At 40.4% G+C, this 25557-nt stretch overlaps 1 protein-coding gene across 1 annotated transcript in view; it reads right to left on the bottom strand.

Annotated features, from left to right (window-relative positions):
• Positions 1 to 25557, bottom strand: part of LOC112102551 (NAD(P) transhydrogenase, mitochondrial-like) — a 73661-nt gene that overhangs the window by 11203 nt on the left and 36901 nt on the right. Inside the window, exons 6-18 of the mRNA XM_024193910.2 lie at positions 25459 to 25547; positions 24573 to 24760; positions 24104 to 24237; positions 20843 to 21034; positions 19027 to 19180; positions 17031 to 17192; positions 14833 to 14943; positions 11223 to 11368; positions 5539 to 5734; positions 3982 to 4215; positions 2410 to 2570; positions 1609 to 1788; positions 466 to 625 (exon numbers count right to left, since the gene is read on the bottom strand). Coding sequence (XP_024049678.1) covers positions 466 to 625; positions 1609 to 1788; positions 2410 to 2570; positions 3982 to 4215; positions 5539 to 5734; positions 11223 to 11368; positions 14833 to 14943; positions 17031 to 17192; positions 19027 to 19180; positions 20843 to 21034; positions 24104 to 24237; positions 24573 to 24760; positions 25459 to 25547 — 2107 coding nt within the window. The remainder of the gene's footprint in view (positions 1 to 465; positions 626 to 1608; positions 1789 to 2409; positions 2571 to 3981; positions 4216 to 5538; positions 5735 to 11222; positions 11369 to 14832; positions 14944 to 17030; positions 17193 to 19026; positions 19181 to 20842; positions 21035 to 24103; positions 24238 to 24572; positions 24761 to 25458; positions 25548 to 25557) is intronic.

The raw sequence follows: 25557 nt of genomic DNA on the forward strand, positions 1-25557 counted from the left end.
GATATTGAACAGAGCCGGTCCCAAAACAGACCCCTGCGGAACCCCACATATGAGTCTATGAGAATTCAGTGTCATGAAATGGTGTAAAACTGGTGAAATCAGGCCCTCTATCCATGCAGACCTGAGGATGAGATGGATCTTTTTTCCTAAATGGCCCTGTAATGTATTTGGTGCTTTTTAACAAATCAGCTTAGGGCTTTTTAATACCAATGAGATGTAGATTACACTATCTTCGTTTCATTCCCCCAGTTTAGCAAGCTTTTTCCATGCATAGAATATCAATTTTTAAATCCCCACAAGAATCTTTAACTTTCCTAGCTAGACGTCCTTATTTTTGCATAGATATTTTATCAGTCATAATTTCTGCTCATTCCTTTAACTAACTAAGCAGAATGTTGTGCAATAACTGAGTTATCCTGACAAGCGCATTACTGAATAAGCATACAAAAATATCTGAACTCTTACCAGGGGTAATGATGACAGAGTTAGCTTCCTTTATCATTTCAATGGCTTGGTCAATTCCGACTTCGGTATGTGTTCCAACAATTTCCATAGGTTTCCCTCCACCCGTAGAAGATGTACCAAATCCACCCAAAATCACATTTGGCAAAGACCTATTCATGGCCTAAGTGGGAAGACATGAAATGAGTGCATTGATCAAAAGCAATAGTCCTGATTACATTCAGAGAACCCCCAAATAAACAGTGCATTTGATGGGAATCCTCATGTCGTTTGTTTGGAAAGGCAAGCTGCATTATTGTTCAGCTCATTAAAGTGTACTTTAACAAGACTCCGAAGACGATGCAGCAATGGTTCAATAGTTCAATATTCTATTTGGAAAGCTACAGTATCCCACTTGGCATAGAACCCATACATTTTGAACAAAGGTTTTCAGATGTGCCTTTGAGAAATTCTTATGTTTTTCAGTCATGTTCTAACCATTTTTCTTTTCACAAAGCCACAAAGGCATTGATTTGTTTAAAGAACTTCTCCCCTCTTGCTCATTATAAAACAGCATGTTTCCTCAAAACCAGTCACTGGGTGAGATTTTTCATTGCAGATTCTTTGGTCCTTGTCAAAATGCTGACTGACAGTACTGGGCTTACAAAGCAAACCATACTACTTCTTATTTCATTTTTTAAAGTAAGGTTAGATGACGGATTGACAATGCTAGAGACTGTTTATTCAGAGACCATGTACAGGGCAGGCAGCAGCAGTGCAAGCTTCCCCATACTATAATCCCACCAATCTGACCTGGAAGGGTCACATCTAACAGTGAGAGTAATTTAGCATCCAGGCCAATACTAGTGCCAGTCAGTGCCAGTTGTGGTAGTGGTTTCTGAGATCTCTAGGAACTGGAGTGAGATCACCAATTGCTCTTTGCATCTAAACACTATGTGTACCACATCCTAATTCTAAAAGCCCACCAAATAGTCATCAGACCCGCAATAACTTTTGATTATTTATGACCAGTTTGAACTGGATTTAAACTAGCAATTGATCAGTTGGGCCATCCAGTCTCTTTTTAAGACGTTCCCACAGTAGAAGCTCCAGACTTGTTTCACCAAAGTCAGCATGTTAGCCCAAGTACATATGTTGCCATCTTACCACACACATGATGTAAGAGAGAATCGCTCCAGAGGACCCAATCAAGGCACCAACAATTGTCATCAGGTTGTTATCAAGAAGGAATCCTTCTGCACACAAAGCCCATCCAGAATAGCTGTTCAATACAGTGATGACCACAGGCATATCTGCACCACCAATAGCTGCCGTAAGTGTGACTCCCTGCAATTTAATAGACACCATGGAAAGAAAAACTAAAGGAAACTCACATTTAAAGAATGACATTATTACTAACCTGTTAATTAAAAAACAAAACAAACAAACCATCCAATACCCGAGTACAAGAACTTGGCTATTTCATGATTATCTGTTATACATAATGGGTCTGATTCTGTGAGGAGCTGAGCACTCTGAATTCTCATTTACACTATAGGAGCTGAACCCACTCAGCATCTCACAGGATTGGACACTTAGTCTCTTTCCAAAACATCTTTCCAAAACCAGATCATATTTATAGCAGTGGTTTGGAGTATAGGATTACATATACATCTGACTAGACAAACAATAGCTTGTTTTACTGAACTGCCCTTAGCTAAAATGTTTTGGATCCTTGCACTATGGTTTGTGGGATCCTGCAGTGATTTGTTATGGAATTTCTTTAGGGCACCATAAATATTTTGCATAGTGCTTTGAGGAGTGCTCGCAATTACACCAAATTTTTCAGCTGATGTGCAGAGCTTCTATTTTGCTGGCATTCAGCAGAAGCTGCAGATGAATGCAAGAACTTTATATTTCTTTTGTTTGCATTGAAAGGATTCAGAGAGTGCTTTCTTGTGTGCTTACCATGATTGAGGAAAGTCCTGAAACACCAAGAAGACAGGCCATGCCGGTAGTGTAGCTTGGGTCCAGCATAAACAGCCCCATACCACCCACTGACGCTGCCAGCAACCCGCCATTCAAGTAATGGCGACCAGGTAGAAGGAGCGGTGCTGAGTTCAATAAACCTGGAATCAAACACTAAGGTGTTAACAATTCAGTCATTTTATGATATAAACATTTTTAATGTTAAAGTACAGGAACCCCAAAGAAGCGATCAGCGCAGGTACAGAATCAGAAGCCCAAAGATGCTGGTTCCACAGTGGATCAATTTATCTAAAGGAAAGTTTGGCCCATTGGAGACACAAGGCAGAGGATCGGTTGTTTGGAGCTCCTTATTTCCCAGCAGCTCTTATTCAACTCTCAGCTCCCAGGAGCTGGTCTTTTTCCACATATGAGTGTACAGCCTTTGGGCAACCCTCCAGCCCTATTGGCTATCCTGTCTCTGTCATTGAGGGGTCTGCCCAGTCAACAGTCTTTGAGGATGGGGGTTCCTCTCAATTATCAGTTTTCTGGGAGAGCAGTTCACATGCACCAGTCCCTGGTTTTACCCAGCCAGGGTCATCCTGAAGCCTCTTCAGCTCCCTGGCTGGCAACACAGTTTCCCATTTCAGCTGTGAGCCAAGGAAGCATGTTTGGCCCTAAATGTCAGCCAAGAGAGATCCTGCCATCAGACTGCTTCCCCAAACAACCACATCAGGATTTTTCATACTCAGTGATTCCCTTGACATCATTCCTATCATTATATGAAATGGGATGTGGCAGACAGCGCCAGAGCAGCTTCCCATTTAGTAGGATCAATCTGCCACTGCTAATGGGGACCAAATACTTGCCTGGAATAAGAAGCCCCAGTGACTATTTATCCTTGAAAACTATTTTGGACTGAACAGGACCCACAGCATTTGGTCTTTAAGACATTATTTCAATAATTACTGGTCATGCTACTACTGCAGATGCACCTTGTTGGACTTGAATTGTACCACATCAACACTTTTATTCAAACTCATATTTTTACATGTATATCTTGTCTGTCTTTAGTATGCCATGCACCATGAAATGGTTTGTTTATTTTTCACAAGTGTTAAATTACTGAGCAATTTGATTCGTTTTTATGGCCGTAATCCTTGCACTTCACTCTGGAGTAGCTTTTCATTGCCATATTGGAACTAAGAAAATAATGGGTCCAGATATAGTCTACAGGAGCTCTTACCACATTTTCTATGACCCCTATTTGTCCTTCTCAGGACTTTAGTCCTTGCTACATCTGAGGGAGTGTAAACAAGCACTCATTCTCCCTCTGGAAATTTACAGGAGAGGATTCGTTGAAAGCTGTCACCAATAACAATCTAATATCATCTTTTGGCCACCTAATCCCACCAAACTTGTCAAAATAACTCTGTTGTAAAAGGATGTGATTTTGGAAAGGACCTGAAAGTTAGCTACCCAGTTCCCACTGGAAGTAGCACCTCACTCCCATAGAAACTTTTGGAAATCCCATGCTAAATTATTTAACGTGACATAGAGCAAAGAAGAAAGTACCTTGCAGTTTTCCATAAGCCACTAACGAACCGCTGAAAGTTACACCCCCAATGTAGGTGCCCAAATATGCCACAGTTTTGAGAACACTGGCAGAAGGGTGAACATCGAGGTGTGGATATTCGATCATATACTCAGCAATACATGTAAGAACTGCTGCCAACCCAACCAAACTGTGAAATGCAGCTACAAGCTGTGGAAGGTCAGAGATTTCAATCCGTTTCGCAACTGTGAGACCTGTAAAATGAAATGATTTAGATCCAAGATTAAAGAATTGTATTGTATTTCATCCTCTCTTGAAGTATAAACAGGCAGTTAAGCAACAGAGGACTGTTTTCTTTCTTATGTTGTTTTTCTTTTTGTGCAATACAATAGAAACATAATAGTTGTAGGAAATTATAACCTAATTTAAATCTCCTCCAAAAGTATATTGCAAGAACATTCTGAGACAACAGACTAAAAGAAACAGAGCCAGATTTGGGCTTTGAAGCCACAACCTCTTCCTTGGGGAGGGGATGCTGCGGGCGCATCAGTCATATCTCCCAGATGTATTCTGCCCACAGGGAGCAGGCAAGCAAAATGCCCCTGGAGGCTCTGGGAGAGCACATTGCGTTCTCATTCACAAGCTGGGAATGCTCTTTCCCACCATTCCTGCTGTCAGGCCTCCAACTCCCATGTTCCTTGGAGATTACAACTCCCAAAGTTCCATTCCTTCTAGGCTGAAATGTGGAACAGAGCAGGGCTGGATTTCTACCCTGCCACAAGGGTCAGCATACCCTGTTATAAGGATCCTATGTGGCTACACAGGTATGGCCACCACTGAAGATTAGTAAACCCTCTGCCAGACCCAAGATCTGGCATTACAGTTCTAGTAGTCCTGACTACAGACCAATCGTTCAAAGATATTGTGATCCAGGAACATACTTGCTAATCCTTCTCCCCTCACCCTATTAATTATATTATTATTATTATCAAAACTATTAGCAATAAGAACATTTGGGAGAGGCATAAGTAACGAATAGGAGGATTTTAAATTTTCCTGATTTTGCTCTCCACTGCTTTTTGGAATTACATGAAGGGAAATTTCAACTGAAAAACATTCACCGCAGGGTTGTCTGTAGTGAGACTTTCAGGATTCCAAACAAGGCCACGAAAGGTAATCTAGGAGGCTCTGGAAAATGGGGAAAGGAACCTCTGGGAAATACTGTCATCATAAACTCTATAACGACAGCCACCATTTTGAACTATGGTTACTATTTCCTTTGATTGTAACTTGCCAGCAAGTGCATATTCAGGTAAAATACTTCCTAGAAATAAAAAGTATGTTTTAAGCTTAAGCCATGTGACCAAATTTAAAAACAATTTATAAGCTTTGTACATATCTGCTTCACCATCTTAAGTTCTCCTCTTAGTCAAGATTGCCAGCTTTAGGCATTAATGCACTTTCCAAATGTATTTTCTCATCCTATTATAAATAAAGAATTATTCATTGGTTAATAAACCACTAATGAATGCGGTATGAAGTCAGGCTACATGAATTGTACAATGTGTTGTACATACCTATTGTACCACCCATTGCCATGGCAGCAGACATCTGAGCGAGTACTTCTGGTGATGGGTTCAGTGCTCCTAGTGTAGCTGCTACACCACCAGCCACCCCAATCATACCTAGGGCATTGCCAAGTCTAGAAGTGTTCTGACTAGACAATCCTGCCAGTGCACCAACACAGCAAAGACCTGAGCCCAAATATATCATCTGTAAAACAATGCAAAAGTTAATACATAGTGCACAGCATTACTGCACATCCGTCTTCTCTCCTGGTAGAGGATAAGGGTGTTGCAAAACCTCCAGGATCCCCAGCTAGAGTAGGGGGAGGGGAAGTTTCAATGCCAAGAGATTATGGTTTAAGATATGAAAGATTTCTTCTTTGCATATTAGTGGAGGAGTCCAGTTTATTCAACCCCAGGTGCTGAAACTTCCTTAAGTTGTCTCCTTTCGATTCTCCATTCCTGTATTTCTCTGTCACACCACTCTGCAAACATTGCAGCGGTGACACTGACTAAACTTCTCACATACATAGCCTTAATCCCCAGTGACATATATCTGAGTACATATTTTTGGTTATTTCCATAACCATTGCACTACTATTTTCTTGCATTAGTCGTCATTGCCCTGCCATTGTGACTCATCTTCAAGTGTGTATGTGTGTGGGTTCTTACTACTCTCTCCCTAGAGTAACAAACTAATAACACATTAGTTCAAGCTTAAAGTAATTTAGTATAATTATCTTTGCTAGATTTACCATCTTTTACATTGGATGTGTTTTTAAATGGTTTTAATCAGCAGTTTCTTTGTGTGGGGAAGAAACACATTTTATCAAATCAGTCATTTAAACTGCATTTTAGAGATTGTAATGCTCTGAGATCATTCCCATTGATTTTCTGTTACTTTGATTCTTAAGTGTTTTGATTCACAAAATGTTCTGAAATCCCTACATGATGATGCATTTATAAATAACATGTGGTGTTCTTTCTTGTGTTTGAAAAGCACATGGTGATTTTATTTCACAGCACAAAAGCTCAATGTTACTTTTTCCCCACCTGTATTACTGAATCTATTGATAATCATGAATCTAAAACAATGTGACAATGACAAAAAGAATATAGGCTGCATACCCACCATTCTCTAATCACCTAGTAACCAATGAAGCTAAGACATTCCATACCCCCCTCATAAAAGCCCAGAAAGGCCATCACAAGATCCTTTGCTTGCTGTAGTTTTCAAGAACTGTTCAAAGGGGCTTTTCAAAAATGGAAATCCAAAGAGCTAAATGTGGCAGAAGTAGAGCTGACATGTAACGGTGTTATGAATACTGAGGTGTAACAATTTTATGAACATTGTATGTGACTGGGTCAGGGAGGGCAAGTTACTGTGTATAGATTTTCCTCTATGAAAGTGTTGATCTAACTTATATTGTGCTGTGGGAAGGAACACAATGGCTTCCCAGAGAAGAAAACCCATGCACACACTTGAAAGACAATGGGCAAAATTATCAGCTTCAAGGACCAGGCATCATGTCTCCAAAGAAGATGCAAGCTTGTTGTGCCAGGCTTGGAACATGGAGATCAAACAGTCAAAAGCCTTCCGGGGTTAGGGGGGATGGCAAGGGGAGGAGGGAGGCTTGACAGAAGCTAAGTAGACAGTATGACAGAGAGAGAGACTTGTGGAGGGAATCTAAAGAAATTGGGCCTTCCTCAGATCTAGGGAATGGTAAGCCTTAGGAGGAAAACCTGATATGCGTTCAGTCTGTTTTATTATTATTATTATTTAGACATGTTTTCCCTGAAATGCTTTTGTTCTAAATAAATGATACTTTGCTTTAAGGAGGCTGCTTGATAACTGAATACCACTGTTAATGTCCTGGCAGGAACAGAATTGCAGGGTCTGGCATAAGTCAGACCTGCTCAGATAAATCATAGTTAATACCATGGGACTGAAACCCAGGGCCCAATCTGAGATGGGACAATCGTGTGATTCCTCTCCAAGAGACAGGCAATGGCATGAGGCCTAGAGAAGGTGTGCTTGCAGAGACCAGGAGGGGTCAGTTTGCCCAGTAATTATGACAATGAGATCCCCTACAAAAGACACATATCCAAAATGCTCTTTCATAGCTGGGAGAAACAAAAGAGCAGTCAAAAATGGGATTCTCATAAATGGAGGGTGGGATGCTCTGGAATACTGTGATTGGTTGCTTTCTGCACTAGCTACGGGTTGCTGCAAGCCATTCTGATTTGTCAGCATAGTGCCCACATATCTGTACAAGGGAGAAGGAGAGACAATACTGAGCGTAAATATTTCTAAAGGCCATTTACCCTAGTAAGCGTAGCCAACAGGGGCGCTTGCAAGCATGTCAAAGAAGGGTGCAGAAATATGTCGACTAAACAATGCTTTGTTTGTACAAAATGCTTTTCTGGGATTCAGGAATGATTAGCTTTAAAGAGACCTTTTCCACCAAACAACTGCCGAAGCATTGCAAATGGACCTGTTTGCTATTCATCTAAATCAATAGCCGAAGCTGACAACCACCTGTCATAGATTATTTTTTGCAGGTTGTTACTATAAATGTGACTACATAATATCATAATTAGGATCCAGGCAACAGGCTAGAAGGACTAGCACTAAAATAGTTTTAATGGTGTCAGTTTGGGCTGCACATTCAGGTTTGCAGCTCTATTAGAAAGTACCAGATAATTCTCCTTCTAGAATCCTATCCGTAACCCCAACATACATCTTACTTTTTCAAATATGTTACTATTTGGGAAACACCTAATGGCCACATTTTATATTGGAGTAAATGGGTGCAGTTCCTCTGACTTCAATAGAGTTTTGCCCATTTACACCAGCAGAGAATTTGGCCCAATGTCTTTCTAACTATTGGCCTGGTCCTTGTGGTGTTAGGTCCAAATCCAGGAAGCATCCACTGAGCTACTGATTTATTTGTATCTAGAAAATAAGCTATAAACATCCACTACTGTTTCCAGTTCTTCTTCTGCTCTGTAGCTCAGCAAGATATTTATTAGATATTACATTTTTACTATCAGCACTCTTTGGTGTATTATTTCCTGGAGCCAATTGTATTGTTTAATTCCTTTAACCGAAGTATCAGGTATCCTAGACTATTAGTTTAGTATAGCTTCAAAGAATGGGGTCCCAATGAAAAACTATCCCTGATACAGCTGTTTGGGAAATAAGCTCTATTACTTTGCCTAGTGACTGCTAAATGACCTTCTGATAAATTCCAGGATATTTATCAGCTTCCTTTCCTGAAATGGTTTTGTTTAAAGTACTTTAAAGAATTAATGAAAATTGACACCTCAGTTTTTCCAGATTTTTGGTGATGATCACCTTTGTGGGTGGAGGGAAGTCTTAAGGGTTAGTAAGAGAGGACCAGTTCAATTCTGTTAGGGGTTCTGATTACTATCAGGCCATTTGCTTCACAAAATACTTTCTTTCAGTGTCTTCAGCAACCATAGCTTGCTGCTTAGACTATCTCAGAAATGAAATGATGACTCAGCTTCTGGTGTCTGTATTTAGAATAACAGCTAAGAATTTGGAGGTGAATTAGAATCATAGGGTTAGAAGGGACCGCAAGGGTCATCTAGTCTAACCCCCTGTTAAGATGCAGGATTTGTTGTGTTTAATCCATTCAAGACAGCTGGTGATCTAGCCTCCTTTGAAAACCTCCAGTGAAGGAGCTTCAACAACCTCTCTAGGCAGTCTGTTCCATTCTCCTACTGTCATTACAGTTAGGAAGTTTTCCCCGAGGTTCAATCTAAATCTGCTATGCTGTAGTTTGAACCCATTGCCTCTTGTTCTGCCCTCTGTGGCAAAAGAGAACAACTTTTCTCCATCTTTTTTATGGCAGCCTTTTAAATATTTGAAGACCACTATCATATCCCCCTTAATCTCCTCTTTTCCAAACTGAACATACCCAGTTACTTCAGCCTTTGCTCATATGGTTTGCATTCCATCCCTTTGATCAACTTTGTCACTCACGGCTGGATCCTTTCCAGTTTCTCTACATCCTTTCTACACATTGCTGACCAAAATTGGACACAGTACACCAACTGATGCCAAGCCAGTGCCCAGTAGAGTGGTACCACCACCTCCCGTGACTTGCATGCTATGCCTCTGTTAATTCAACCTAAAATAGCATTTGCTTTTTTTGCAACAGCACCCAATTGCTGACTCATGTTGAGGTTGTGATCCACGACAACTCCCAGTACTTCTCAGCAGTGCTGGTGCCAAGCCAGTTATCTCCCATTCTGTATTTGTGCATTTGGTTTTTCTTCCCTAAGTGTAGCACCTTACATTTGTCTTTGTTGAGTTTCATTTTGTTGTCTATAGCCCAGTTCTCCAATTTATCAAGATCTCTTTGAATTTCCAAAGTATTGGCAACTCCCTCAGCTTTGTGTCATATGCAAACCTGATCAGTATGCTCTCTATACCTACAGCCAGGTCATTAATAAAGATGTTAGAAAAAAAATGTGTATGTGTGAGTTTTAAAAAAAAAGTTTGTTGAAATAGTAAATCTTTTAAGAAGCTTAATTCAACTGCACAAGCAGAACTGCATTGTCTATCCAGTTTAAATGTAAGCTCCTTAGGCTAGAGACCTTCTATACCTTTATGCCTGTAAACTGCCACGCATTCTCAAGGTGCTCAACAAATAATAAATAATAATCATTTTAAAAAAGAGAGCAGGAGGGTTTCTTACTAAAGCAGAAAGAACCTGTTCAAAGGGTTTACAGAAATTCTGTCTTCCAAATCTTGCCAGGACAGCACGATGAACCTCTCAACCAATGCAGAAACACTACTGTCATGCCAAGGCAAGTAACTGATTCTGTGAGGTCCCTGCAAGTACATATATTCTTTAGGTCACCAATTTTGCTCACTCCAGTTGATAAGTCGATTGAAGAATTTCTTCTTGCAAAGAGCTACGTCTAAAGATTCTGTTCTACACAACAAGAGCACATTCTGAGGTTTGTTATAGAGGAGGTAGTTATGTTTTGTGTTGCTAGGATGCTGGGAAATGATGTAAAGTGCAGTCTGTGATCTTTGTGACTATTTAAAAGCGATTCAGAAAAGCTAGTATTGAACAGTATTACGTCTACCACCGTCTAATTCAGAAATTCCATGCTGTATTTCAACAAACTTTTTTTTTAAACTCACACATGCACAATTTTTTCCCTGCAAGGTGACACAGTAACTTGACTGTATTTCACCTTCCTTAAGAAACTCATGAAAGGACAAATAGACCATCATGGAATGGAAATGCAGAGCCAAATTCTGCGGTCTTTTATTGAATGAAATGAGTTTTGCTCGAATAAGGACTGTGGGATACAGAAAGGCTATAAAACTGTTTTCTCCTCGCTCTTAGTGGTGGACAGCTTACTAGGAAACCAGAGAGTCCGTGATCCAGTGAAAAGGGATGGAGAATATTTGCCCATGTAAGTCAATAGTTTGGCCAATACTAAAAATTAGGGGCTCAATTCTGCAAATACTGAGCCAAGTACCTATTACAGTGAATAGTCCCTTACTATATATACTGGTAACTATTAAGGCCAGCTGTAAGCATTTGCAGAATCAGGCCCTTCATTTATTTAGCTTTGCTAGCACAACTGAGCCTAGCTGCTTAGATTGCTAACCTGATAACTGAGCAAAATAAATCTGAATGTTGCCTGACCTGTTCAATGTTATATCCACTGGCAAGAGAGGCACCATATCCTCCAACAAACACTGCTCCAGGGAGGAGATAGAGATAATTATATTCCGGTGGGTCTGTAGGTCGTTTGAACATATCCAGCATTCGTTGTGTAATTAAGAAACCACCTGTTGGGAAATATACGTTTGAACTGTAAGAATAAGAAGACAGGAGTCCTTGCATGTACATTCCTATAAATAAAAAACACTCCTTTACAGCAGGTGAGGGTTATCTCTGTATTATGTTTGCATTCTGCAAACTATTTTGGTTGCAAATTTATCTCAAATGTGGTTAGCAAACTGCCTTCTCTTCTGTCCCTTGCAGAACTAGAATATTCAGTTCTGTTACTAAACTGCTGTGTTTTTTTAATAAGATTTTTCAGCATCAAACTTACTGCTCTGAAGGCCAAATCATCCCACCTCCCTCTTTCCTCTGAGGTCACACTGGATGCAGCAGGACTACTGTAATCCTACAGTGCAGAGGGAAGTGGAGAGGATTCTGGGAGGCCATGCATGGGACCTACACACCCTGCACACTACAAAGCTGAACTCCACAATGTAGTAGAAGTTTGGAGACTTGGGTAGGGGCAGGCCATGGAAGGGACTGGAGGGCCTGGGAGTATGAGAATCCATTGGCTATTCCACAGACCTGCAGAGTTAGATAAAACGAGCAGCAGAGAGTACTGCGATCATGAGACTGCAATAGAAATCATGAACCAGCTCTTCTGCTGCCCCATGGCTTGGAGGGAAGGGAAATTCCTTCCTCTGCAGCGCTGGCATGAATGCCCAACCCTGTTACACAGGCTGTACAGCTGGTACAAGATTTGCCTGTTAGTGGTCAGATGGAGAACAGGGCATTTAAAGGCGACTGTTGGGCAGGGAAAGCTCTTTAAACAGAGGACAGACAGCATGGCAAGACAAGAATGAACCTTATTCACTGGAGGAAGAACTATCTGACATAGAGAAAGCAAGAGAGAGAGAAAGAGACAGACAACCATGGAATTTGATTCAATGTCCTAGAGAAAGTAATCCTCTGGTGTTATGAATTCACTCCTCGGGCACTTTATCCCCAAAACATTCCTCTCTCTAAAGTGCCATAATTAAAATGCCAGCAGAATTCTTCATTCATTCTTCAACTTTTCAGAAAAGGTAAAAAATAATTTTCAAATGAATCAGGACTGATTTGTGCACAGTGACATTGAGAGGCTGGAGAAGTTCCATACAGCTAATATAATATTAGGGGTCAGACTGTGGCCAGCCCTACTGTTGGTGTGTAAGTGAGCGAGGAAAGTGCAAGGAGCCTTCCCCCAACCATATGCCCCTGAACCTGGACTGGGTTGGCTCAGCATTGCAACTCCTAACAGATTTAGGATCCTAAATATCATATTCAATAGGATTTAGGCACTGAGGAGCCAAAATCCCACTAACAGTCTGTGAGGCTCTTACGTATCTAAATTACTTTTGAAAATGAGATTTAGGCTCCTTTAATCAGTTAGGCATTGCAACTTTGAGTGAAGCAATGCCTAAAAACCTTTACAAGTTTGGGCTTTAGCCTCTTTGTGCCTTAGTTCCCCAGCTGTAAAATGGGGACAATAGCACGTCTCAGCCTCATAGGGATTTTGGGATTTTGAGAGGATAAAAGCATTAAAACAAGATTATAAGGTGCTCGAATACTACCGACATGGGAGCCATATAAGCACCATATACTATGGCACATACTCTCCAATTTCAAGTGTTAGGTTAATACTTGATTAAGAGATTATTGAAAGCCTTCCTAGCTATTCCCTTGCTGATATTTTAGCTTCCCACTGGAACTGCAACATTCTCGAAGAAAAAATACAGCTTTTCATCTGGTAATAGAACTCTAATTCTTAACAACATGGAGTCTGATCCAAGTTAAATTGGCACACAGGTATTTCAGTGAAATTTGTAGGCTGAAGCTTTCCAAAGCTGAGTGCCTGAAAAGCTAGACATCCACGTTCATTATTAGGTACCTGTCTTTTCACCTGATTTTCAGAGATGCTGAGGTCCTTTTGACCTCAGTGGGAGCGCCAGATGCTCATCACCTCTGAAAATCAGGCCACTTATTTAGGTACAGGTTTCAGAGTGGTAGCCGTGTTAGTCTATATCAGCAAAAAGAACGAGAAGTACTTGTGGCACCTTAGAGACTAACAAATTTATTTGAGCATAAGCTTTCGTGGGCTATTATTCAACAAAAAAACCCCTTCAAAAACAGACTTCAACGAGAAACTGCAAAATGGACATCATTAAGTTAGGCTTGAATAAAGACTGGTAGTGGATGAGTCATTACACAAACTATAAACTATTTCCCCATGCTTAATTTCCCCCCTATTGTTACTCACACCTTCTTGTCAACTGTTTGAAATGGGCCATCCTGATTATCACTACAAAAGTTTTTTTTTCTCCTGCTGATAATATCCCACATTAATCGATTAGTCTCACTGGAGTTGGTATGGCAACCCCCATTTTTTCATGTTCTCTGTGAATATCTTCCTATTGTATTTTTCACTGCATGCATCTGATGAAGTGGGCTTTATCTCACAAAAGCTTATGCTCAAATAAATATGTTAGTCTCTAAGGTGCCACAAGTACTCCTCGTTCTTTTTATTTAGGTACCTTATTATTGTCTTAGGTGTATAACTTTAGTCACACTGAATACTAGAAATATCTACAGTGTTGCGGTTGAGGAGGGAAATGGGTAAATAAATAAATAAATAAATGGAGATATCCTATCTCCTAAAACTGGAAGGGACCTTGGTAGGTCATTGAGTCCAGCCCCCTGCCTTTACTAGCAGGACCAAGTACTGATTTTGCCCCAGATCCCAAAATGGCCCCCTCAAGGATTGAACTCACAACCCTGGATTTAGCAGGCCAGTGCTCAAACCACTGAGCTATCCCTCCCCCAAATGGGTAAAATGTGATAGTGTTTACCCTTTACTGTGTTCTCTTAGAGCAGAGGCTTTACAGTAGCTACTTATTTCTGCTACAGAAACTGTTACTCCTAACATAAGCTTCCACATAGGCATTTACTATTAGAAAATCAAGTTAATCTATTTAAGGTTGTGTGCAACAAATCCGTGGGAATTAAAATACCACTAGAGCCAAATTTTCAAAGGGACCTTCTCCTGGCCTCCAACTTTGCTTACAGTATAGTCCAGTTTATCAGTTTGTCTATTTCCTTGTCCATTAAAATTCAGACACAAAAATGCCAACAGACAAAATCTCTGGCCTGTAAAATGTTCAGCTTCAACAAATTATAATTTAATTCAACAAGGACTCAGTCCAGATTCTAAATCTGCACATGCAGTGTTGGGCATGCCCATTTTGGCAAATGTGAACAGCGTGTGTGTGCACATAGGGTAGTTAAATGTCTCACAATCCAGTGTCTGAGTGTAAATGAAGGTTTTTAGTGTGCGAAAACTTGCAAGTACAAATTTAGAAGCCATTTTAGCAGCTGGCATTTCACAGAGCACAGAAATGTCATGCACCAATGTACAGAAATGTATAATATTTCCTATAAAGTCAGCATACACAGGTATTCATCATAAGATATAGAGGAAAACATTGCTTACCTGCAATATTGACAGAAGAAACAAATGCAGCTAGTAAGGCTAATGTTTGAGGCAAGCTAGAAGGAAGGTAAGATCCACCCATTAAAACCAAACCTCCAACAGCAGTAAGACCTAAAGAAAACAGAATAAATCAATACTTGATGACAAAATACATACAAAGAATTAATAAATAATTGATCAGCGGCAGAAAGGAAGAAACCAGCGAGAAACTACAGCCGGTAGGGGCAGAAGCAGCCAAAGCAGGGACCTCCCGCAATCCACAGAACTTTCTATGGTCTTGACTGGACTTTCTGTGCCCGTTTGCTCCCATCCTCTCCCAATTCTCCCTCGCAGTCTCTTCACCTCAACTTCTCTCCACACCTGCCTCTTGCTCTCTTCTCCCCTGCCCTTTTCCCTTCACCCTCTCTCTCCTCACCTTTCTTTCCATTTAGCTTATCGCCTCCAGGGCCGGCTCCAGGCACCAGCTGAACAAGCAGGTGCTTGGGGCGGTCAAGGGAGAGGGGCGGCACCTGAGGCAATTCCGGGGCGGCAGGTCCCTCACTCCCTCTAGGAGCGAAGGACCTGCCGCTGAACTGCCGCCGCCGATCGCGGCTTTTTTTTTTTGGTTTTTTTTTTTTTTTTTTTTTTTTTTTTTTGCTTGGGGCGGCAGAAATGCTGGAGCCGGCCCTAATCGCCTCCTAACTACCCCCACCCCCAATGATTATGTCACTAACATGATGTTTGCTGCCATCACACTGTTCACTCTGCTTGTGTGTTCTAGCCCTTTCCCCACCCAGTGCCTGTCTGGTCTATTGAGACTATAAACTTTTTGGGGCAGGGACTGTCTGCTACTCTGTGTTTGAACAGTGCCAGCACAGTGGGGCCCAACCTAAAATAACCTAAAAACCATGATTAGTAAATAATATCAGCAGAGTATTGCTAAGGTTATTACCACATGAAATCCATCACATTTAGATAGTATTGCATCTCACTTCTTCAGGAAGCTGAGTGAAGACACATTTCGATAATCTTAGCTGTGGTCTAGGTTCCAAGAAATTCAGTTTTTGCCCAGCTATGAAGGTACAGCACACTACTTGTAAGATCACTATTATACTATTATTCATCATTCACACCATGCAGGGTGTGTGCTAGGTGCTTTGCAGGCATGTAGGAATACACACACTCTCTATAGTCAAGGGGCTAGACTGTGCCTTGAACCCACAGGGCCATTTGGGGGGGAAGTAGGGAGTGGCCGATGGAAACTAGGGGTTGTGCCTTCCTTCCCAGAGCTCCCAGGTGTGCAGGAGAAGGGTCCCGATTGGCTAAGGCAGCATGCTCCCCTCTCAGTCCCCTGTAGCAGGGAGAGGCTCCAGCAGTAGGTCACTACACTGCTAAAAACTCCGGTGTAGAAGAGGGAGTCATGGCTTGGGTGTATAGAGAGCCATGTAGGGTATATACCCTAGGGCTCGGGCATGTCTTTACTCACCTAAACAGTGCCTCACTATCTACATGGCTATTTGTACCTGTGCTGTGGGATGTGTGTGTGGCGTGCAATAGGTACTCTATACTTTGACGTAAGGAGGATGCAGTGTAGACCTACCCTATAAGAGAAGAGTCTCTATACTTCCTCCCCGCCAAGTGTAGAGATTATAGTAGTACCAGACTCCTTGCATTCTCCCCCACACACACAGCTATAAAAGGGCCAGGTACAAGCTGGCCCCTACACAGATCAAAGCGAGAAAAAGGATGCGGAAAGGAATAGAGCCTACAATGTGCCTTATACAGTGATGCTAGGCATACCCACTTCTTGTAATTGCCATGATTTGTGTGACATTCTTCCCCATCCTATCATCCCTCACACAGATATTTGTATCTGTTATACAATTGGAATAGCCAATAGATTGGCTTTATCTTTAAAAGGGATGGTTCTCACTCAGCCCTTGGGCTGTGTGATTCTAGTGAGTTCTCTGTGGGGAACTTCACTGGGGATATAAGTAAAAACTAAAGGTAGAACTGCCTAGAGCACCGAGCAAGGATTTGAGAGGCAGGAACTCCTGACTTCTAATCCCAGTTATAACAGTAACTCACTCTCTGGCCTTGGGTAAGTCACTTACCCCCTTTGTGTCTCAGTTTCCCCATCTGTATAAGTGTCCCAGCAGAGATTTTGACCCTAAATCTCTCATAATAAAACACACAAGAGAAGAAAGGAGCGCACTTACCAGAAATTGCATTTGTTACTGACATGAGGGGTGAATGCAGGGCTGGTGTGACACCCCAGACAGTATGATAGCCAACGAGTCCAGCGAGACCGAATGTGGTCACCATTTGAGTAAAAGCAGCATTAGGAGAAATAAGCCCCAATCCTAAAACACCTGTCAAGCCTAAAAAGAAAAGCACATGCTCAGAAGAATAAAAAAGGCACTTTTCTTTATTAGTTGTAAAATAAAAACAGAGCAAGATCCCAACCCTAGTCCAATGAAGCTTTGACATCAATGGGAGCAGGAGAAGGCTCCTAGACATGCGTTTACATGCATAACTTTTACTCCTTGTTTCTGCCAGAACTAAACCTTGCCTAGAGTAGAATTCAGTTCACCAATTTATCTGTTCCAGCCTTAGGATCCAGAGCTGGAGATGCCAACAATAAAAATCTCTGAAATGCAAAATACTTAGCTTGAGCAAAGCAAAGCAGAATAGTTGATCAAAAAAAGCAAAATGAAAAATGGCTTTGATTCTCCAATGACGTCTCACAACCTTCAATGCTCTAGTAGGAAAAAAGACCACAGTGTAGCAGCTGTATATTATTGAAACAAGCAGACCACACAAACATTTCAACAATATTCCACTGGTAGAAACTCTATTATCTCCTTCAGTACAATATTTGTCTTCTTGGCCATACAAACTCAAATTTCAAAAATTGTTTTTCCTCTAAGAAAAGAATGCACCATCGTGACAGATACATGGCTGAAATTATATATATATATATATATATATATATATATACTGAGGGTCAGTTTCTGCCCCATTCTGTAGCACTTTACTACTTACAAAGACCCAGTACAATCAATTGGACCACCCTCTGAGCAGAGTAGTACTCGTGAGGAAGGGTGACAGAAACTGGCTCTTAGTGGGGAAGTATCAATTTTTGAAGTGCTAACCAGCCTGAGAAGGCTTTATTGAAGTATTTAAACTTGCATTTGGCAGCATTAATCAAAGAAAACAGATCTCCAGAGTGGGATAATAAAGTGATTATACTCCAAGGACAGGATTCAGTAATGAAGTTATCTACAAGCTGATTACCCAGTGATGGCAAAACCACTGTGATGAGGCCATGTGGGAGGTTTTTTGGATCCCACACAAGGATGGAATTAGGGAAGATTTGCTAAATGAAAGCAAGTTCTTAGATCTTCCTCCACCCCCACCCCACACCCCGTCCCCACCCCTTTAAAATCCATTTTCTCCACTGCCAGAAAATCCTGTTCCTTGGACTAATGGCTACTCCTTTTGTTGCTCATTTATCTGGCACAAGATTTCAGAAGATGAACAGCCCTCACAAAGGTGTGTTAAAATGTCCTGTCATCACTTACATTAAAGATTATTTTTATATTAATTCTACCCTTGTTCTTTTTAAAGAAACTTAATAAAGACAGAATAATGCAATGCTGTTTATGAGTGAAAACATTACTAGCTAAAATCAAAACTTTGTTATCCGGTTTATTTTCCATTTTAACACAGTATTTTTCAAAGTATAATAACCAGAGCACTGGCAATGACATTTGGGAATATATAGTGTATTAAAAGCCTGATTCCAAACTCTTTGAAGTTAGAGTCATTCATATCAATGGGCTTTGGATCTGGCCCATACATGATATAATATTGTCTCTTTATTATATATGCAGTTACTAGCAGGGCAAGTTTCTTGGTTATGCAAAGTATGGAATGATTTAACATAGAACATCAGAAAACTAACCTATACCCTACCACCATTTTCTAGCCTCTCATTCACATGGAAAGGAATTTAAGTTAGCAGATCATTTAACCTGTTCTGCTACTTCTCAGTATTAAGACACTGTGCATAGCTCCAATTCAGGAGTTGGTTTTATTTGCAAGTAAATACAACTTATTCCTAGCAAGACATGTTTAAATGCCATGCAGATTGAAGGAAATGCAAACAAAATGGATTGTGCAGCCAAATATTTCTTGGTGAATCATTTTTACCTGCTGTGTAAACTCCAGCTGATGTCATGGTTTTTCTGAATGGTGAGATGGAGGCTTTTTTCTCAGATTCTAGTTCTTGCACAGTTTTTTGTTTAGCAGGGACAGAAGGTGGCATTGTTCTTGGTAAAGGTGCTGGAAATAAATTCTTACCTTCCTGTGACAGAACAAGACAATGACTATGATGGATTCCTGTGGCATTTTGCCCTCCATTATATTAGGGTCGGATCCTATGACATATACTCATAGGCGTTGGCTCAGTGAAGGCACAGGGCTTACTCAGATGAGTAAAGATACAGGATTTGGCCTTTATTTTTTATTACACCAATGAAAGAGCACAGATAACTTTATTGTAAAGATCATAGAATCATAGAATATCAGGGTTGGAAGGGACCTCAGGAGGTCATCTAGTCCAACCCCCTGCTCAAAGCAGGACCAATTCCCAAGTAAATCATCCCAGCCAGGGCTTTGTCAAGCCGGGCCTTAAAAACCTCCAAAGAAGGAGACTCCACCACCTCCCTAGGTAACGCATTCCAGTGCTTCACCACCCTCCTAGTGAAAAAGTTTTTCCTAATATCCAACCTAGACCTCCCCCACTGCAACTTGAGACCATTGCTCCTTGTTCTGTCATCTGCCACCACTGAGAACAGCCGAGCTGATTGTAAAGATCCTGGTTTTAATAAATTAGAATTTTTTAAATCTATCTTTTAATTAAATAACCTTAGGGCTGCAAATTAGCATTGATTGCTGCATTCAGTCGGTGGTGAAAAGCACCTTTGGCCTCTCCAGCCCCGTGAGTTGCAGCACAGCATCTGGCCTGATATCTTTTAGGTCTATTACATTTCTCTCTAACAACTCCTCTGACACACATTAGTTTCAGCCTGCCAATATTTAATTATTGTGCATGACTATGCTTTGGTCTAATGATACCTGAAGGCAGATATGGATCCTTGTGAATTCACCTTATCAACAGAAATACTCCTTACTCTACATTCCATCCAAAATAAACATCCTTGCAAAAAAAATCAGTCTAGCCAAAGAAATTTCTCTTGTTTGGAAAAAATCTCAGTCAACACACAAGTGATCTTAATTGTCATTTCATTGCCTGTTCAGTTTCCTTGCCCCTTCTCCCTCAGTGACAGGGGCAGCAGATTTATGAAAGGATGGTGATTTCTGCTACTAAGATAGACTCTGGAGGATGTTGAGGGGCAGTTGTATGGGGTTGCAGTCTATCCCATTTTCCTTTCCATACACTGAGGGTTGAACGCTACTGCTTCAGAAGAATATTACTGTCTTAAGCAACAGTGCCCTTGTTCCTCCCACACTGATGTGACTGCATCGCAGAAACATCCTCCAGTCAATAAAGAAGCCTTCCAATGTTAACACTAACCGACATTATTTCAAGAACCATGCATAGCTCACACTTCCACCCACCCATCTCACTCCTTGGCTGAATACATCCTCTCATGTTCCCAGCACATATTGATCCCAGAGCAAGAAACCTCATCTGACACTTGAATTCATATCTCCCAAATCACTGAGCTAATGGATCAATCCTCAGTCTTGAATTCTTATTTTTTGAATCCCAAATCGATGGCACAGCTTTCATTTGAGACTTTTATTAATCTATATTTTGCCCCTAAATATCTTAGTGCTTGGAACATTTAAAATATAAACTGCCTGCATTGCACCATTATGAATATTATAAGATCTAGCCATTGAGATGATTTCCTGGATTGGCTAATAGGAACATTTATGTCCTTCCTAATACATTTTTATACCCATTTATCAGCAATTTAAAAATGAGCTTAAAACTCACCTTCATTACCATGGTTCCTCTAATGACATGATCAATAGTCCCATAATCAAAATTATCTTTTGGCTCAAAATGAAAATATTCTTTGTCAGGAGAAATAGCTTTTAATAATTTCAAGATGTTGTTGGAATACAGGCTACTGGCCTGAGTTGCCATTCTACTTGGCAAATCTGTATAACCAATGTGAACCACACCCTGATGAGAAAGAAAAATAAATGTATGTCAAACCTTTTCATGTATTATCTTGAAAACTTTTCATGTGTTCTCCACAGACCTGATGCATATTTTACAAATGCTTATAAATCAAATTCACATATTACTGCAGACACTTCTTTCCAACGCTTTGTTTTACAAGTTAAGGGCTCTCTTTTAAAACTAATAGCTTACTCTGATGTCTGAACAAAAAAACCCCCAAAAAATCAGCAATTTTGTCAGCAAGCCAGAAACCGAACAAGCTGGGAGGCCAGTTGGGGAACCATATGGTGCTTATTTTGAGAATAAGAAGTCAAGCGCTTTTTAAAGTTTGAAAACACCTTTTGTTTGTCTGATAAAGATCACATTGCACAATATGTTTCCCAGGTTAACTGCACTCCAATTAGTTCCAAAAGGAAGATATGATTTTAGATACCTTCATTTTCTATTCTTTGCAAACACACAGAAGAGGATAAAATTTCCTTACCAACATCTCACAGTATTAAAGCTTAAGTATGTGGACTATTGAAAATAAAATAATTCGAAGCCTATACTCTCAAAACAACTGCATATGCTCTACCTTGGATGCTGTGCCCAAAATTCTTGGGGTTTTTTTCTTTTAATTTATCCTCATTATAACGCATTCCATTATTAGCCATCTGGATTGTGCAGCTGCCAACTTATCCCATATGTAGCCACAGGTGCTGGCTCCAACACATGTTCAGGAGTAAGGCAAAGGATATAATATTCAAGTATGGCAACCACAGACAATATCAGTGCAAGTTGATACTGAAACACCATAGCTGGGACTGCTCTTTGCAGCTGACTTTCCAGAACACAGCCCCATCCTACTAGCCCCTGTCTAGAATATTGTGGAGGCTCTAATGATGCTATTAAGGCTCTATGCCCCATTTCAATTGTTCATTTAGTATATCCCATCCTAACAGCTTGCACAGCCATTGGCTCCTACAGGGGGCTTTGTGTGCCTCCCCTGCAGTGAAGCCACAGTGACCCCTAGTGGCTTCAAACGTCAGTTCCTTTCAAAGACAAAGGTACAAAATTCTGAAGTTTGGGAAAAATTAGAAAGGATTACAGAGAGACCTCATCTCTGATGGGAGGTCGGCAGGGAATAGTGGTCTATCATTGCTCTCTGTTCAGAGAACAATTACACATCAGGAATGTTATCTTCTTCAAGAATATTTGTTGTCATAGTTCAGGACTCTAAAGCTACTGCTGGAGTTAATGGTTTTGGAACTAGTTAGGGTGGAAAATTAAATGAACAGCTGTAACACTGCATGTAACATTCATAGTGTTCATACAGTCCCCACTATCTGAAACCCTACAGTAAGCAGTTATGGGCTATTCTGCTCCCAGGGAAAGCTTCCTCTTAATCAACAGAAAGATATTGGCTAAAGCCCTAAGCTCTGTGTGTTTGCCTGCTGGATCTTCATTCCCTACTTCAGGTTCTCATTACCATGAGTAGAGAGCTGCCCCTCCTTTACATTTTTATCTTTTCAAACAGTTGTCCTTATATCTTTGTAAAGAGGCAGGCAGGCCTCACACTCCTGATGATACCTGAGGAAACAAAGCAAGACCAACTACAGCCTGAGCACTAGGGCTGTGCATGGTTGGACAGTAGTCCAGCCAGGGAGACTAGACCACAGGGGAGAATGGGGTCTTGGGGTACCCAAACTACAACTCCCATGAGGTCCACAGCCCTTCAGGCAGATACAGATTAATCTTCAGCTGATCCAAAACAAAACATTTCAATTCAGTTCAACAAAGTGAAATACTTTCATTTAGAACAACCTGACCCAAAAATGAAATATTTTGTTTCAATTTTCCTGATGGAAAATCAAAACATTTCAGCAAGATCTAAATTGTCAGAGGGGAAATATTGATTTTGCAGATACCACATTTTCCATCAAAAATTATTTTGATGGAAAATTCCCAACCAGTCCTATTAAGCACAGGACTGGGAGATAAACCCAAGTGAGTAACCCAAACCAGGCCCAACCAGCAGCTGGTTTGTACCGGTAGGTCTTATTATAAGCCTTAGATAAACTCAAAGGATGCACAGATGGAGGGGAAGTCAGCTAGGCCAGCCTGGAGAGTCCAGCGGCACAGGTAGGCAAAGTTGCCAACTCTCAGAATTTTATTATGCGTCTCATGATATTTAGCATATTTCGTAGAGCCCCAGCTGCTAGAAACATGTTGCAACTAGAGTCTCAGCTTTCACTGAAAAAAGTAAGTTTCTAACCCTCATGGCAGCAGAGAAACACTTGAAAACATGAACCCTAAATGTTCCAACACCAGGAGGCAAATAAAAAACCCTCAATATTTAATATTTTTACACATCATTATTTTTGGAGCCTGACTCCATGATTTTTGTAGTCTTGGGGCTGGCCATACTGGGAAGGGGAAGATAGTTATGGAAAAGTGCCTTAATCTGGTCCTTTGTAACAATTCAGATTAAATATATGTTTTAGCAACAGACAAATAATTACACCTTTATATCATTTTACAGTTCTACATTGTACAGATGAAATCAAACTTCATCTAAAAATGGCAATTTTCTATGTTAAAATTGACAGTTCAATATTGTTAAATAGTGAAATTGACCATTGTTAGTTTTATAAGTGATTAAATAAAATGAACCTCTAAGTCAAATTTCCTTTGCTTTTACTATACTTGGACTTTGGACAGCTCCACCGTTTTGTTAGTAAAGCTCTGGGGATGAATTTAAGGGCATTTATGAATACGGTTATTAAAAACACTGTAACCATGCTTATAAAAATCACAAAGCATAAAATCTTCAAAGATGGAATGGTGTCTGGACAGTATTCCAATTTGTGGTTTCATTACTTGTGAAGTGAAAGACTCTGCTTTATTATCCTGCCACACAATAGTAAGTATTCATGACAGACATGCAATGGCTTCAAGGAAACATGGCCAGTGCTTTGTTACTAGAATGTTTATTACTTTTTAGTTTCTTCAGACAATTGCAATATTGTTTCAATTTTATATGCACTTCAACCATTTCTAATAAGCGTTGACTTTTATTCTACAGACCTCGTGAATATAAAGCTCTCCAGGATGAGTCGTTTCCACATTGCCACCAGCCTCAGATGCAAGATCCACAATTACCGATCCATCCTTCATTGACTCTACCATATTCTTTGTGATTAGGATTGGGGCTTTTTTCCCTATTGCAAATTAAAAAATAAAAGTAAAAATCTACTAATTGTTATCATTGTATACAGCAAGATTCTACCACAGAAACTGAAGATGTGCAAGGAAAACATCTAGTATATTGTGGGTGCTACTGGAAATAAATAATAAAATACTAATCATACTAAACCTAGACAATTCAAAAGAAGCCATTCTAATCCATGAAATAAATATTAACTGGAGCCCAAACCTGAAGCCCTTATTCATCCATAATTACTATTGATTGTCTAACTGTATTCATATCACTAATCTGGAAATGTTCATAGGAACATATATTTAAGTCTGCAATAATCATAAAGCTGCACCTTACCTGGTATAAGGGCAGTACTAATAAGAATATCCACCTCTTTACACTGTTTGGCAAATAATGCCATTTCTGCTTCAATAAATTCTTTGGACATTTCTTTTGCATAGCCTCCAACACCTTCTCCAGTTTCAGCAATATTCACTTCGAGAGGTTCTGCTCCAAGGGATTTAAACTGCTCCAGTGCTGGCAGCCTGCATGCAAAGTACAGAGATGACAGATATTGGATTATTGCAGTTTGCTATTTTATCAAGGCAGACATTGCATGATTACATTACCAGTTGCAAGATGACAGCAGTTCGCAAACTCTGTTACATTAATTTACAGCAAAGAAAAACAACATAGGCCCTAATTTTGCATGAGCGAAGCTCTGCACCAAAGCAGAGCCACACTGAATTCAGGGTTTCTGGTTCTCCTCTCAGGATCCTGGACATAATTACTAAGCGGTATCTTAGCTTCTTCTAAACTTTCTCATTGAACCAAGACTTCAAGATCTTAATAAACTACCAGTGAATTGGAAAAAACCAGTTATATATCATATGCAGCTGTACTATTAGGCTTTTTCCATATCTAAATGATAATATTTTGCATTATCTTGCAAGTGGGATTTTGATCCAAACTAGACCTTGGACTTGAATGCAGCCAACTTGAATGTGCATAAGCCTGGGGCACATGTGCAAGCAGGGAATTTATGTACCAGTATACCCATACCGCATGTGTTCATTGGCTCTTCTGCGTGCTCACTTCACGGTCTTACACCAGAGATGAATTTGAGACATTAGTTTCAAAGGGAATTTCACGGATGTAACCAAGAGCAGGATTTTGCCCAGGATGTTTTATACAAACCTAAGTACAGTATTTTAGAATCTAAACGGATATTTTCTTACCCTACCTGGTGTCAAATCCCCTGACAATGGCTCCCATTGCTCGGGCAGCTCCCGCAGCAGCAAGCCCAGCCACGCCACCACCAATTATCAACATCTAGAGAGAT

This window comes from Terrapene carolina, unplaced genomic scaffold, assembly GCF_002925995.2.
Source record: "Terrapene carolina triunguis isolate 2854851 unplaced genomic scaffold, T_m_triunguis-2.0 Scaffold67, whole genome shotgun sequence".
Classification (NCBI taxonomy): domain Eukaryota; kingdom Metazoa; phylum Chordata; order Testudines; family Emydidae; genus Terrapene; species Terrapene triunguis.